Here is a 16,440-nt window from a genome sequence, read left to right on the forward strand (position 1 = left end):
TCAGTAGTTGTGGCTCACGGGCCTAGTTGCTCCGAGGCATGTGGGATCTTCCCAGACCGGGGCTCGAACCCGTGTCCCCTGCATTGGCAGGCAGACTCTCATCCACTGCGCCACCAGGGAAGCCCCCAGCTCAGCTTTAAGGAGGCAAACTGGATGCCCAAGGGAAGCAGCGCCCCCAGGTAGACTTGCTGAGACCTTGGTACACGTGATACCACGTGAACAGAAGTTGTCTTTATAGAAAGTGTTTTGCTTCTAGACACTCCTCATGGGTGGGTGTGTGTCCTACTTCTTGGTGAGACCCTCTTGACAAACCCAGCATGTGCTCTTCCACTGAAAAGAAATGCAGAGGAGAAATTCCGTAAAGTCTCTTGGGTTTGGGACTTTGCTGTCTTTCTCTTGGATAAATATCTTTATCTCTCAGATTATAAAGCACGTTTTCTCCTGGGGTTTTCCCCTGGTGTGTCTTGCGCTGTTATGGTGATAACTGTGACAATGGCAACACTGATATGACCAGAGTAAAATAGTAACCCAAGTAAATACACTGATGATCACCAAGGGCAAAAGTCTCTTGTCATGTACCACTTTAATTTGAAATTCCCATTGCCTCGTAGACCTCACTGGGAGCACTGTATACATTTTTGAAGATTAGTTTCTTTTTCCATGACTTAAATCTAGGAATGATTAAATTTTGTATTCTCCTACGGTTTAATCATGAAACATTCTGAAAGCAAACAGCCTTGAGATCTGTGATCACCAACACAGAAACATCCTCATCCTATTTGGAAGGAAGCAGGAATTGGCTGTTTTGTTCTTGTTTCTGTTGCCTTGTCTCCTGAATTCCTAGTTATCTTTGATTGTGTGTTGGACATTTGTGGTTTTTAAACAATATTTGTAGAAATAATACAAGGCCTGTAAAGCTGTTCAGAGAGAGTAAAAATCCAGAGAGGATTTTACTTCCTCTGCCAGCCTCACAGGCACACATAAATCTAATTTCAGGCTTTGAGGTGTTCTTGCCAAGCCTGATGACTTAAAGCCTAGCTTCAGCCTGTACAAGGGTAGGTTCACTTCCAGCTACTCCTTACTTTTGCATGCGGCCCTTAGAGTCCCAACCCAAACTGCGGGTTGGTTATCAGGGTCCCTACCTTGGTGAGCCCTAGAGTCCAATGTTTCCCTTCCCCCATAGAAGCTGAAAAAACACAATGTAGCCCCTCAGACCTGTTTTAGATCAGCAAATGCCCCCAGAGAAAAAGCAGCCTCAAAATTTGGGCTTCCCTCTATGAATTCCTTCTCCACTTTTCAGTTTTGACCTGGTAATTCTTTACTATCTTTTAACTTTTGGTGTTATCAAGAAGATTTTTCATATATTCTCATCACTTTTTTAAAGCTGTCTTCATTAGGGTGATTGATCTGAATTACGTAGTCCACAGTTTAAGCCCAAAAGTAAAATCTGCTTAACCTAGGTAACAGTTATGATAAAAATAGCTGAGGCTTACGGGTTTTGCTTTGCCAGGTACTTTATGTACTTGATCTCATTTAATACTCCTAATAGCCTCTAAGTATTATTACTTCTGTTTTACTAATGAGGAAACAGGCCAGGACATACCTTGGTCATGTTGTCACAGCTACTAAGGGTAGAGCAAGGATCTAGATCCAGCTCTGCCTGGGTCCAGCTTACGTTCTCAAGCACTCCCCTCGTCAGACCTAATCCTTACAATGAGCCAAAGACCCAGTGTGGCCTTGGCCTTTGGTAGAAGACTTCATGCAACATGGGCCTGTCACATATTTTCAGAACTAGAGAAAGCATGACTCCTGTTCCTTTCTACTGTATTTTTTTTCTGATGTTAAGGTAAAAAGCAGAGTTAGTTTTCATTTCTTTTTGTAAAACTCCCCCATATGTTTCTGGCTTGTGGCTGAGAAGAACGCAGGTGTTTGGGTCACATGCAAGCTCTAGATTGGGGAAAAGGAAACCATCTAGTGGCCCTTCTTTGCCGCCATCCAACCGTGGTTTGCACCAGATAGTGGTGCAGGTGATAATTCTTCCATGGTGTCTGATTTCTCAACTTTATCTAACATTCACCCTGCTTTCTTGGCCACCCCACTTGCCCAGTGCTACCATGCATGGCTGATAAGACATGTCCCTTATCCCATGGGTCCCACTCATCCTAGAGCTGACTTACCTGGAAACCAACCTCATCCTCTATAGGCAGAGCTGTTTAGTGTCCTCTCCGGATCCACACCAGTTTACTTAAGAAAAGCCTTGAGTTTTCCTTTAGTTCTTTAATATATTCAGTCGATACGTTTATCCAAGATCTACTATATTCAAGGCACTGTGCTAGGCCCTGCTGTTTATATACAAATGGAGGAGAAATGGTCTCTGTCTCCACAATGTGAAGAGAAGAGAAGAGATGGTCTGAAACAGTGAAACCTCAAGGGTTAAGCAGTGTGAGAGATGTATATGCACACGCAGAAGGTTCCAAGGACGGAGATATTGTATCTGTCTGAGGAAGGCTTTGTGGGAGAGAGACACTCAGGTTGGCCCTGAAAATTGAATGAAGTTTGCACATGAGGAAAGAAAGATGAGCATCTTGGACAAAGACACAGTGTGAGTGAAGATGCAGCGGCTTGGCATGCAGGGCACCTATGAAAAATGGAGTGGTTCAGTCTTGCCAAAGCATAGAGCTGGTGAAGAGCTTTCAGGTCCTGCCCTCAGACTGAGGAGGCAGGAAGAAATACACAGATGAAAGCAAGGACTGGGCACCCTGGGGGCCAGAGACGTGTCATTTGGCCAAGATGCTCTTTGAAATATTTGAGCCAATTTCCAAAATCAGACATCACATAAAAATCCAGATTTCTTTCTTTTTTTTTTTTTTGCGGTACGCAGGCCTCTCACTGCTGTGGCCTCTCCCGTTGCGGAGCACAGGCTCTGGACGCGCAGGCTCAGCGGCCATGGCTCACGGGCCCAGCCGCTCCGCGGCATGTGGGATCTTCCCGGGCCGGGGCACGAACCCGCGTCCCCTGCATCGGCAGGCGGAATCTCAACCACTGCGCCACCAGGGAAGCCCCCTTCTTTTTTTTTTAAATCATTTAAATTTTATTTATTTTTTACATAGCAGGTTCATATTAGCTATCTATTTTATACATATTAGTGTATACATGTCAATCCCAATCTCCCAATTCATCTCACTACCACTCCCCCCTCCAGTTTCCCCCCTTGGTGTCCATACGTTTCTTCTCTACATCTGTGTCTCTATTTCTGCCCTGCAAACCAGTTCATCTGTACCATTTTTCTAGCTTCCACATATATGCATTAGTATACGATATTTGTTTTACTTACTTCACTGTGTATGACCGTCTCTAGGTCCATCCACGTCTCTACAAATGACCCAATTTCGTTCCTTTTTATGGCTGAGTTAATATTCCATTGTATATATGTGCCACATCTTCTTTATCCATTCATCTGTCCATGGGAATTTAGGTTGCTTCCATGACCTGGCTATTGTGAATAGTGCTGCAGTGAACATTGGGGTGCATGTGTCTTTTTGAATTATGGTTTTCTCTGAGTATATGCCCAGTAGTGGGATTGCTGGGTCCTATGGTAATTCTATTTTTAGTTTTTTAAGGAACCCCCCTCTGACTTCTCATGAAAATTGGAAAGATCTGGCAACACAGGGAGTATTTTTTCAGGATGGTGTTTGGCTGGAGCTGAGGACTGGCTGCCCCCTTTCAAAAGAGGATGAATTCTGTGCCCCCAACACAGGATCCCGGCTTACCTCTCCCTTCACCCGGCCTGCTCAGCCCACAGGCATCTAAGCGTAAGGCTCTGGCTCTGCTACAGGTGCAAACTCAAGCCACCTGAACGTGGAGACACGAATGACCGACCCCGGGCCTCTGTCCCAGGCCTCTGACTCTCACACCTGACGGTTCTCAGCATTCCTAGCCCTCGCTGCTACCCCAGACACAGACTCCCTTTTCAAATTTCAGCACACACGGCTCTCAAAACTATGAGACTCAGAAGTCTTAACAGCATCTCTAAAAAGCTCGTGCTGCCAGAATCTGAGGCTCAAAATGGTGTGACTCAAAGTGTGTGGGGTGGGGTAAGTCATGTTTGTTTGCTTGGTTTTTTTCTACAAGCGGAATTGGTAGAGAGCTAACGTGACCCCAGTCTCCAGGCTTTAGATCCTCCCCGGCCGGGGTCTGGCCTCCGAGGTTTACTCCATGGACTCTTCCCTTTCTAGACGTCTAGAGTCTGCCCTTCTCTGCTTTGTGGCTCTTCTCAAAGTGCCCACCTTCAGACGCTTCCATTACTTGACCAGAACAGTATACTAACGTCCAAGGAAGGTTGGATTCCTCATCTGGACAGAAAATCCATATTTGGAAAATGCACATCCTCTGCAGGGGAACCAGGAAAGTAGTCGGTCATAGAGCCCTGGGGAACCCACGGTTCAGCCCCCTTTGTGGCAACGCTAAAGAACTAAGAGGTCAGTTTGGTAATTCCTAAGGCTAAGCCCTTATTACTATAAATAAATATGCAGAATGAAAGGAATGCAGGAAAGAAAAACAAATGGAGGAAACAAGGAAATGAAAAACCTGACTTGATTTCATTGAGAAAATTAGTTTTTAAGATGCCCTTTGTGTAGCAATTACATCAGTGCCTTGCTGTGCAAATGCCCAGGAGATTTCTTCCCAAATGTACATCCCCTTAGCTAGACCTTGGTGTTCCTCATAGGCTGAGGTTCAGTAATCCTGGGGAAGTAGAAAGGTTTTTGTGGACTATGTCAAGCAGGAAGAAAAGGCCTTATGAACCACAAAACTGGATACTTTGTAAGGTACAGAACAGTCAGCACTTTCCTCTGAGGAGAGAACACACAATTGGCATGAAAGTGACCCAAGCAATGGGGTGAGGAGGAGAAGTAGAGGATGTCCAGCTCCTTGTTCTCTGAGGCGCGTCACAAAGGGGCTCACTATGTGCCCTGCCTGTGTCTGACCAGATGCACAACCCCGGTCCCGTTTCCATGCCATTTGTGGACCGATGCGAATTGGATAGTAACATCAGGATGCTGGCATCGGGGAAGGTTGTATTTTGTTGGTTTTTTCCCCCTGTGGTTTTCACCATCTGTTTCTTTTAATGCATAAACAAGGAAAATGACTGGTTTGGAATGCAAAGTTTTTAAAAAACCAGATGACCACAGGCATCCTCTAAATGAGAAAAAGAGAGCACGCGGGGGGTTCTGTGACATTTGTCAGGAAGTGAGACCTTAAATACTGGGAAGCATTCATGCTCCCTTCCAGGGACAATCTGCAAAGGCAAGGCAGAGCCTGGCTGGCGACCCGCCTTCCTGAGGCTGGGCCTTATGTTTACATGTCACCAAGCGCTATTTTCAGATACTAGCACCACCCCATCTATCTCCCAGCCCCGCTCCCTTTTTTAAACTAAAGATGAAACCCGTCTGCTGGCCTTCAGCACAACCAGCCTTGGTTTTCCATTAGCGTTATTACTAACTGGGCAACCTTGGATAGAATCCACTCTTAGAAACTTGTAGACTGAACAAAAGCTGCGCTGTGAGCAGGTTCTATTAAACAGCCAAAACAGAGAGCTATAAATAGAGGAGCTGATGAGATAGACCAAGAGAAGATACTTCATTTCTCTCCTGGACAATAGTGAGTGAAGAAAAAAATTACATAAGGGCCTTGGGAACACATTGTGTCTTTCTTGAGCAAAGAGCATCCTGCTTTAAAAAGGAAGATTTGCTCTGCACAGTACAGTAGCCACTTTGTAAAGTGGTTCTGTATGTTGCATGCCAACAAACCTTAAAGCAAGAGATTCCTTTTTTAAACCCGAGGCAGTGGAGAGATTGGATGGGATGGTGGCTGCATACTAATCTCTTTTACCTTCATTGCAAGCCATAATCAGCTACAAGCACCAGGGATTTAAAAGCAAATTGAACCCGGGCATTTAGAGCCCCCAGGGAGAAGGGCATTGGTGCGTTTGGCTGAGTTCCACCCATTTCGGGGTAAGACGGATATGAGCATTTTTTGCATAGTTTTGCAGGCAGCCTGACGCCAGAGTTTTCACATTAGAGAAAGGATAAAAGATGATGGTTTCTTAGGGAACAACAAATTCTTCCTAATTTGCAGTGTCTGTTCTCACAAATGTCATGAGCAATACTTAGGTGGGTGCTGTTAGCATTCGGGGACAGGGGTTAGGCAGAAACAAGACCCTAGTCATTTAGAAGCTTTGGGGGGATTAAATATATTTTCAGAGGAGTTTAAGTTCCAGTCGTTTCTCTACCTGTGCTTAGGACACAATGAAGTGTGTAGATATGAAAATGCGAGCCTGTCGGGTGAGCTCTCTTTCATTGACATTGGTTCCAGATGCTCGAGCTGCGATGAGTGTACTTGACTTTTGACATCACTTGGACGTAGGTACCGTCTGGATGTTTGCTTCCCCGGTGGAAATGGGAAAATGATTAGATCTCAACTCTCTTCCTGGTCGGCTCCCAGACTCAGTATTTCATGTGTTTCATTCGTTAAAATGAAAGCTCCTGGAGGCTTCTAAGGGCAGCACTGTGTGAGCCTTCATAAAAGTACTCTAGTGGCCTATGGAATTTTAGTTATAATCATAATAACGTCAGATGAAGAGGCTTCCTGGGGAAGGTATGAGAGGAATTTTAAGTGGCTGAACTCTATTTACAAATAGTTTCAGAGCCTTTTTTTTTTTTTTTTTTCCAAATGCTGTGCTTTTGATGCTCCAAAGGGTTGATCTAGGACTTTCATAATTCAAACATGATTCTCCTTTCAAGTACCTTTTGGGAATTCAGACTTTATCTGACTAACTTTGAGGTGATTTTGTTACCATGAGGAATGGGGACAGAGATATTTCAGGGAATGGTTCTTCACTGGGATTCAAGAGGAATTTAAAAGTTTACCGGCCTGGTGTCTCCTTCCTGGTCTCCTTCCTTTTGTCTCTTCCCTCTTTCTGTGTGTGTGTGTGTGTGTGTGTGTGTGTGTGTTTTGTGGGGTTTTTTTCTTTCTTTCTTTTTAGTCGGGTGAAAGATGAGGGTGGAGTGTCTGATTAGGAGGCTAGGAGATGCCCTCAGGACTCGGCTTGGAATTTTACCCGTGTCTTCCTGTCCACAGGTGATCACACCGATGAGGACAGGCCATGGCTATGTGTACGAGTACCCATCCAGATACCAAAAGGACGTCTATGATGTCCCTCCTTCCCAGACCGCTCACGGGGTGTGTACCAGAAATGTGGTCACTGGGGGAGAGGGCAGCTTTCCTTCAGGGCTACAGAGGAAAGGGAAGTTCACAAAATATGTACATGTCATGTGATGCTTTATTTAGGTTGTCTATCCAGGGGCCAGTTTAGCCAATGGTATTTAAGTTATGTTTTCTGGATTTGCTTTATTAGGGAATCGAGGCTTTGATCTAACAAAGCTTTTATTGCTTATCAATTTATCAGGCAGCCTAAAATTTAAGCTACAATTTAAAATACAGTGTAGACAGTTTACCTAAGATCATTTTTATATTCAATCTAAGTCAAAGAATACAAAATTGAAAGAGAAAAATTCCATCAACCCTTTATTACATAGAATTCAGCCGAAGAGCAAGGGAACACATAACCTGGTAAATAAATCAGTCATTAAAAGCTTAGTACATAAAAAAATGACAAGTATAAGACATTTCCGTGCTGGGTAACCCTGGTGGGGTGTTTCTCTTCAGGTGTACGACATCCCACCGTCGTCTGTGAAAGGCCCCGTGTTCTCAGTTCCAGTGGGAGAGATAAAACCTCAAGGGGTCTATGACATCCCTCCTAACAAAGGGGTAAGTGAGCTACTACAGAGCAGCAAAACACTGTGTGTGTGTGTGTGTGTGTGTGTGTGTGTGTCATGTCTATATAGGGTGTCACCGCTTACTCAGGCCGTATATATATATATATATATATATATATATATATATATATATATATATATGGGTTAACGCATTGGACTCATTCTGCTCAGGAAGTACAGTCATCCTGATTCTACAGATGAGGGAACTGTGTCTCAGAACACTGAAGCAGCTTATGGGGCAGCACACGGCTGACAGGTCCGAGAGAGACTCTGGGCCTCCTGACGCCTGGCCCGGGCTGCTCATGCATCGTCTGCCCTCCCAGCCTGCAGCAGCTGAGGAAGGAGACCCAGGAGGTGCTCAGCGGTGCAGGCCCAGGAGAGCAGTGCAGGCAGGAGGGGTCCACGCAGGGCAGCGTGGAGGCCAGGGGAGGATGTGCTTGTCAAAGGGCGGGGGAGGTGAGGGCAGGGAGACACTTAGGGGTGGAGGGCGAGCGAGAGGGGGGCAGCCCCTGGCCCTCAGTTTCCGCACCGTCACGTGAGCCAACTGAGCGAATAACAGCTTCGCTCTCCACTTGCTTTTCAGGGATACGCCATTCCACCCCCTGCCTGCAGAGATGAGGCCGGGCTTAGGGAGAAAGAGTACGACTTCCCCCCTCCGATGAGACACGCCGGCCGGCCCGACGGCAGACCCGAGGGCGTTTATGACATCCCCCCTGCCGGCACCAAGCCCCTGGGGAAGGACCTTCACACTAAATATAACGGGGACGCCACAGCGGAGCTGGCGCCACGGAGACACCAAAGCATTTCCCTGAGCCAACCGGCCCCGCAGCTGCGCCAGCCGGGGGGCTCCCAGAGCGACGCCTATGATGTCCCTCGGGGGGTCCAGTTTCTGGCACCGCCAGCAGAAACCAGCGGGAAAGCAAACCTCGAAGAGAGAGACGGGGTTTACGACGTGCCGCTGCACAGCCCGCCGGACGCCAAAGGCTCCCAGGATGTGGTGGACGGCATCAACCGGCTGTCCTTCTCCAGCACTGGCAGCACCATGTCCACGTCCTCCACCACCTCGAAGGAATCTTCGCTGTCCGCCTCCCCGTCCCAGGACAGAAGGCTCTTCCTGGATCCGGACACGGCCATCGAGAGGCTCCACCGGCTGCAGCAGGCCCTGGAGATGGGCGTCTCGGGCCTGCTGGCGCTCGTCACCACCGACTGGCGGGGCTACGGGTACATGGAGCGACACGTCAACGAGGTCCGCGCCGCCGTGGACAGGGTGGAGCTGGTCCTCAGGGACTACCTGCACTTCGCCAAGGGGGCCACGGCCAACGCCTCTTGCCTGCCGGAGCCCCCCCTCCACGGCAAGATGAGGCGGGAACTCCAGAGGCTGCAGGACTCCCATCAGATCCTGAGCCAGAGCGGCCATGCCTTGAACGAGTGCGGCTGGTCCCTGAACGCTCTGGCCGCCAGCCAGCCCCACAACAGATGGGATGACCTGGACCGGTTCGTGATGGTGGCAAAGACGCTGCCCGACGATGCCAAGCAGCTGACCGCGACCATCAACACCAACGCAGAGACCCTCTTCAAGCCGGGCCCTGGCAGCTCGCATGGGAAGGGCGGGCCTGAGAGCATCACGAACTCCGCTGAGTGCCCACACGCCGGCTCCCAGGTGCAGCGGCTGCACCCCGGGGACCACAAGGCTCCAGCCCTCAACAAGCCACTGCCCCCAAGCCTGGGCAGGGACCAGCCCCCTGACTGTAGTAGCAGTGACGGCTCTGAACGGAGCTGGATGGATGATTACGACTATGTCCACCTCCAGGTAAAGAAACACACTCCTAAGGCACCTACATGCACACGCGGGGGCCTGCGGCTAATGCCTATAAGGCTGGTAGCTAGACTGCCAGAGCCGAGACCAAGGTTAACGTTCAGAAACATGATGAATGGTTCACAAATTGGAGGCAATGTTGTCCAGTAGGAAGAATACTGGCCTGAGAGTCCTGAGTCCTCTAGGCTTTTCCGTGACACTGTGTCACCAACTTATGTAACCTCATCTCACTGCCTCATTTGCAAAATGAATGAAGCACAGGGTTGGATTGGACCTGATGGATATGCCTCAGGCGAGCCTGAGGAGACTCCCCAAGTAGCTAGTGGGCCCGCAGATAGACATACCAGCTCCACTTCTTCTTTTTTTTTTTTTAGATCAGGTTAATTTTGAGTAGTGTTTTTTTTTTTTTTTTGTCATCTTTATTTATTTATTTTTTTTGCTTTATAACAAATTTAATCAGTTATACATATACATATGTTCCCATATCCCCTCCCTTTTGCGTCTCCCTCCCACCCTCCCTATCCCACCCCTCCAGGCGGTCACAAAGCACCGAGCTGATCTCCCTGTGCTATGCGTCAGCTCCACTTCTGTTTGCACTTCATGATACGGCTCTGCACAATACTTTGAGAAAAAAAGTAGGGTGAAGGGTGTTTCACGGTTAAGGAAAAAGATTTGAAAACCTCTGAATTTCTAAGGTCCCTTCAGCTCTATACTGTGTATGTGTATGTGTGTAGAATTACTCACAGAGAAACCTAACCGCACCATAGGCTTACCTTGAAGAGCACTGGGCATTTGCCAATTGACCTAGAACTTAGCAGCGTATGGAAATCGGGCCGTCACAGTCTGCGTCCTCCAAGGGGAAATCCCACCAGGTGGGCTCGGGATCCTGAGAGCTTGCCCGTTCCCTTCGGGGGATTAAAACATTCTACAAGATCCATTACTTAGAATTTGCTTTACTATCTTATTCTGCCATTCTTTTCACTTGACTGACAGCCGCGAAGTATCCTGAGGATTATGACACACAGTTCCTTTGCGTACAACTGGGGGGCGGGGATCAGAGCCACACCTTGTGCTGAAGAAACGTATGGGGAGAGAGCAGACGGAGGCCTCCCGCCCTGACCCGGCTGGCTGTCCAGCTCTGCCTCTAGGGAAATGCGAAGTTGGTGTAGAGGATGGAAAGAAACTAGAAACACAACGTGGACCACGTTCAGACCCCCGTTAGGAGGTGTATGGGTTTGCATACAACCTATTAGAAAAGAGCCCTGAGAAAAAGTACCACTTAAGGAGGTTTGAAGGGGGCCACGGTTAGCCCTCCAAAAATGGTAAAGTGGAGCGGAGAGCATGGCACCCCACATGCAAGTGGGTTTTAGTTTTTAGTTCTCATCCGCACAGTGACTCTGGAAGTCTGGCCGAGAAGCCCTGCCTGGGGTTCACAGGGCCTAACTGGGCATGCGGGAAATTGCCAAGGCAGTGGAAAATGGAAGAGTATTCACGTGTCTGTCAATGAAATTGTTAGCATAAGCAAATCCTAGTGGTGACGTCATGTTTTCTTTATGTTGGAAAATAATAGGGTAAGGAGGAGTTTGAGAGGCAACAGAAGGAGCTCTTGGAAAAAGAAAATATCATCAAACAGAACAAGATGCAGCTGGAACATCATCAGGTACGTTCAATCAGAACAAAACCTACTTGGTATTGAAAAGATTTCCCACTTAATACGGAAAGTGTAACGTCAGAAGATCATGGTTTTGATCCTCCCAGTACACTTTGGCATAAACAAGCTCCAAGGCACATGATAGGGTATAAGAACAAAGAGAAGGTCTGTGGCCTTAGTAATCTAGCTGGGTGCACCTGGACTATGTCCAAATACAGGTTTTTCCGGGCTAAGCCTGTACATCTAACATATTAAGACTCTTGGGCTAAGGCAGTTGGTCTCAAGGGGTAAGATGCACTCAAGCTGGCCCAAGCAAACGGGTTTTATAGTAAAGCCACAATAGGGGAATCCGAGAACAGAAAATGAAGATAGCCATGTCTTAAAGAACTAGGACTGTCAATGTCCTCTCCTTCCTCTACTAACTAACTTTGTGTCTCTCTAAATTGACTTCCTTGGCCCCTGTTTTCTGGCAGTTTCCTCTGATTACTCATTTGGCTCCCCTGTAACTTTACGGAACCCACAGCTGGACACTCAAAGCCTTTCTTATATATAGTTTTTCATCTCAGCTTCCTCGCTAATAGCCCCTTCTATGGTTTATCAAATTCCCTAAAAAAGAGTCTGGGCCATTATCTATCTGTCTCTATCTATCTCCCTCTGTCTCTATCATCTCTATCTCTATTTCTCCCCTACTACCCAAGCCTATGGCTTGGCTGTTCTTGGTCCAATCTAAGGGGAGGAGGGCAGGATCCAGTGTTTTCAAAATATATCCAAGTCCATTTACTAAGGGCTTTGGGCAAGGCAGTTTCATTCAAAAGTTGGGCATGAGTGGGGCAAATAATGATGGGTATTGCTAATACAAGGGCACAAAAATAACAAGAAATGGATTGAGGATTTATAGGCCTTTTAAGATGAACTGAAATGGCGTGTAGGGACATGAAATGACGCACTGAACTCAGGAAACCAGAGCTCTAATCTGCGCTTTCTGGCCAACCAGTCACATGACCTCAGGCAAGCCACTTAACCTCCCTGAGCTTCGACTATTTCTTTATAAAATGAGAAAGTCCCTCTCCCCTCCGACCTAATGAGATGATATATTTATGAACATACTTGGAAAAGCATAAGCTGAATATCTTGAAGCATCACCCTGTATCTGTTTATGTTTGCTTTGGCATTTGGCCAAGTAAGACTGCAGGGCTTTGGGGAACTTGTTGAAATCCTAGTAATTCCTAAGAAGAAAACAGAGTCTACAGAAAAGGAAAGCTCGCTGTGCACTTCTCAGGGGAGAAGCTGGGTGAGGTTAACCCTGCTCAGACTCAGCCCTTTTTCAGGGCAGAAGACTGAGTCCTAAACTCCGGTCACAGATAGATAGTCCTTGCCTGTAAAAGAGAGCCTCTCCTGACACTTGGTGCAATCGCTGGAGATTATTATCATTGCAGTTTAAATAATACACCAGCTGGGGGCAGTGAGGAGAGAAGGCAGAAAGCTAACACTGAGTCTGAGCTTGTGTGAGGCCCCTTCCTTTCGACCGCTCTGGGGGTCTAAGTGTTCTGATGCACAGCCTGCGTTCAGGTTCCCTTAGAGGAGTTCTCTTCCACAGCGCACATTATTTATATGCAGTAGTCTACCCTGTCGTGCTGGATAATGACATTTATAAATCTGGACAGAAAGAGTAGGAGAAGTAGAACAGGGTCATGGATTGTCATTTATCTAAGTGCCTTGAAGGGACAAAGTCAAGGCTTTCCCCCAGAAGGAGCGAACCGTCAGTGACTGGCCTGACAAAGAGATCCCTGCGTTTCCTTTTCCCTGGCCACCACTCAACATTTAATAAACATTTACCTAGAGTCTCCACTATACCAACCAGTCTTCTAAGCACTTTGCAAATATTAACTCATTTAACCTTCGTAAAGGTGTAGGTAACAGAGCTGGGTTTAAACCCTATGCTGCCTTCCAGCCTGAGGACAGACGAGACCAGTCGTGTCCAATCACAGAAGTCAGAGCTGGAGGATTCCTTAGGGATCCTCTTTGTCAGCCTGTACAGGTCACAACTTAGGAAAGCCAGGCAACTGGACAAGTCTTGGCCTCTAATGAGCACCTCACACTGGGATGAAGATCCCTGCGTTTTAACTGCAAGCCCTGGTTAATTTCCATTTCGGCACACCGCCGCATCCTTAACAAACTCGGCTTTTTCCTTCCCTGCAGCTGAGTCAGTTCCAGTTGTTGGAACAAGAAATCACAAAGCCCGTGGAGAACGACATCTCCAAGTGGAAGCCCTCCCAGAGCCTCCCAAGCACCAGCAGCGGTGTGGGCGCCCAGGACAGGCAGCTGCTGTGCTTCTACTACGACCAGTGTGAGACCCATTACATCTCCCTGCTCAACGCCATTGACGCCCTCTTCAGCTGCCTCAGCTCGGCACAGCCCCCGCGCATCTTCGTGGCGCACAGCAAGTTCGTCATCCTCAGCGCCCACAAACTGGTGTTCATCGGGGACACGCTGACGAGGCAGGTGGCCGCCCAGGACGTGCGCAACAAAGTGATGAACTCCAGCAACCAGCTCTGCGAGCAGCTCAAGACGATAGTGTTGGCGACCAAGACGGCCGCGCTTCATTACCCCAGCACGTCCGCCCTGCAGGAGATGGTCCACCAGGTGACCGACCTGTCCAGGAACGCGCAGCTCTTCAAGCGCTCTTTGCTGGAGATGGCGACATTCTGAGAAGAAGAGCAGCAAAAGAGGGACTGACTTGGGTTACTGAGGAAAACTGGAAATACTCTCTGGTTTTTGTAAATCTTATCTATTTTTGTAGATATTTTATATGAAAATGAAATATTTTAACATTTGATGGGTTAGACGACATTCAGAAATTCAGGGAACTCTAGGGGAACTTTTTTTTTCCTGCGTGGTTCTTGCGTACACATCTAAGCATCTAAGACGTAAACTGTAAACTGTACAGAGTCCTGTCCGTGTGTGTGTGTGTGTGTATGACTGCGTCTTCATGTTCGTTCGTAGATGTTTGTCTGATACATTCCATTGAAAACCATGACTTAAGAAGCACCTTAGCAAGCACCTCCTAATGCTGCATTTTTTTTTTAGAAAACATACCAGCTGGTTGTAATATTGCTCTACATATACTAGCGATTGTTCTTGAGCCTGTCACTCCCAAGTCTGGGAAGCATAGTATATTTGCAGGTGTGCACCTTCCAGTAAGGAGGCATATGCTATGCCTTGTTTTTGGTTTTGAGCCCCCTTCCAACACTGGCTGTCTTGGGCACGTTATTGCAAGATGCCTCACTTCTGGTTGAAAAAGCCCTCCTAGAGAGAAAGTTTCAGCAAGTATATGTTAATCCAAACTCTGACATGTTAGGTGCTGGAGGAGTGACGCATGTACTTAGGGGCCATGTCCCCACTTAGGGTTGTTTCAGCATGGAGAGGACGTGTTTCCACAGGGCTTTTTGATCACTGGCATTTATGAGTGACTTGGCCATGCGATTTTCCAAAGGATGTTTTTAGATTTGCAAAAAATATATTATTTGCAGCAGGAATTCATAAAGACACATGAGACTATGATCATCCACAAAAGGAAGGATGGTCCCATCTGCCAGTTGTAAGTAGGGCCTTTCTGACTCTCAACATTCCCTTAGGTGCTACCCCATTACCTGAGGGCAACTGGCCAGTTCCTTGATCACCTAAACATTAGAGCCACCAGGCCACATCCCACTCTTAAGAGAATCCGATGCTTGATCCTGTACCCTCCCTAAAACATGCACATGCAGACCCAGCACTCAGAGCAGCTATGTGGAGCCCACCTAGGCGTTACAGCTCTGTCTGGCCAATGACCCTGTGCACACTGCCCACCACCGTCTCCCAGCTCGGCACAGCATCCGTCCATTCCATAGTCTGTCCTCTCGTATCTGCTGGGGTTGGCACAGCACAAACACACCACAAGCCATCAGATTCATCACACTTCTTACCCCGGGGGGTAAATGTAGTCACATATTACCAAGTCAAGAAGCAAATTACGATTTATCAGTCCAGTGTTCATTTAATGATGCTATTCCAGCCGATTGGAAAACATTTTGGTTTGCAATATATGCCTTGACTTAATTGAGCTTGCTTGTTTTAAACAACCAAATCATTGGAACAGGAAAGGATTTAGGAGAGAAGGATGCATGATCTAAGTGGGATACAAAATAATCAGTGGAACTTACCCTAGAAGTGCTTTTCAGAACCACCGCCCTTGTAGTTCTTGACGTTCTGCTCTGCCAGAAGAAGCTGTATCGTTACAAGGAAGTGTGCGCGAAGGAGGAAGCAGGTTGCTGAAAATCAACGAGGAAGAGGTTGAAAAGTGTCCTTGTAGATTTCATTGTATAATGTGCATTTCTTAGGAGATAACAGACTTGGGCAAAGTGGTGACGTTTCACGTTTTCCAAACCAAAATGTTCAATCTGTATTACTCTCTTTCCCACATTGTATATACAGGCTATTTTTAAATCATTAAAATTTTAGATGTCTGTTTTCATAGGCATTGGGTTTTCTTTTCCTCTATTTCTTTCCTTGTCTCAACATTAAATATTAGCTTATTTTGGCACTCCTAATATAGAAAGTTAAATTATGGTGATTTTATCAATATTATAGATCTGGATTTTTGAGTAAAATTGAGTGCTATTTTTTCATTTTGCATCATTTAAAGAAAATTCTGGAATTTGTCAACATTACCAAACCCAAATATCTGGAACAAAGCTGCTCTTCACCAGAAAGCCTATATATTTAAATGATGGGTGGAATGATTTCTGCTATCATAATATGGATGTTACTATTCACATGGTTTTAGAATCAAAGGGAATTGCTCGATTCATTCTGGAATGGACATCAAGAAATATTTAAAAGAAAACTATATTTGATGAAAATAAGACATTCGTAACCACATAAATTATTTTTGATGCTTGGCCCACTCTTTCACTCTGGTATCCTACTGAGAGTTACATATAAAGTATCTGAATATACCTTGCATATACCTTTTTCCCACATCTATAAACATTTTCAAAGAAAGTGTCGAGGTACTTCTTGGGTAATGGAAAGTCCGTTGAAAAAATGGCACTAGAACAACTAGATCTCTCCATGGAAAAAGAATGAATATTTACCTT

General features: G+C 46.6%; 1 protein-coding gene across 2 annotated transcripts in view; it reads left to right on the forward strand.

Annotated features, from left to right (window-relative positions):
• Positions 1-15,821, forward strand: part of NEDD9 (neural precursor cell expressed, developmentally down-regulated 9) — a 296,654-nt gene extending 280,833 nt beyond the window's left edge. For both annotated transcript variants that reach the window (XM_081245729.1, XM_081245728.1), the window contains 5 exons: positions 7,138-7,239; positions 7,726-7,827; positions 8,419-9,645; positions 11,222-11,311; positions 13,502-15,821. In XM_081245729.1, the coding sequence (XP_081101855.1) occupies positions 7,138-7,239; positions 7,726-7,827; positions 8,419-9,645; positions 11,222-11,311; positions 13,502-14,011 (2,031 nt within the window). In that variant the 3' untranslated portion in view covers positions 14,012-15,821. The remainder of the gene's footprint in view (positions 1-7,137; positions 7,240-7,725; positions 7,828-8,418; positions 9,646-11,221; positions 11,312-13,501) is intronic.
• Positions 15,822-16,440: the final 619 nt, after the last annotated feature.

The sequence above is a fragment of the Mesoplodon bidens genome (assembly GCF_964165515.1).
Source record: "Mesoplodon bidens genome assembly, chromosome: 10".
Classification (NCBI taxonomy): domain Eukaryota; kingdom Metazoa; phylum Chordata; class Mammalia; order Artiodactyla; family Ziphiidae; genus Mesoplodon; species Mesoplodon bidens.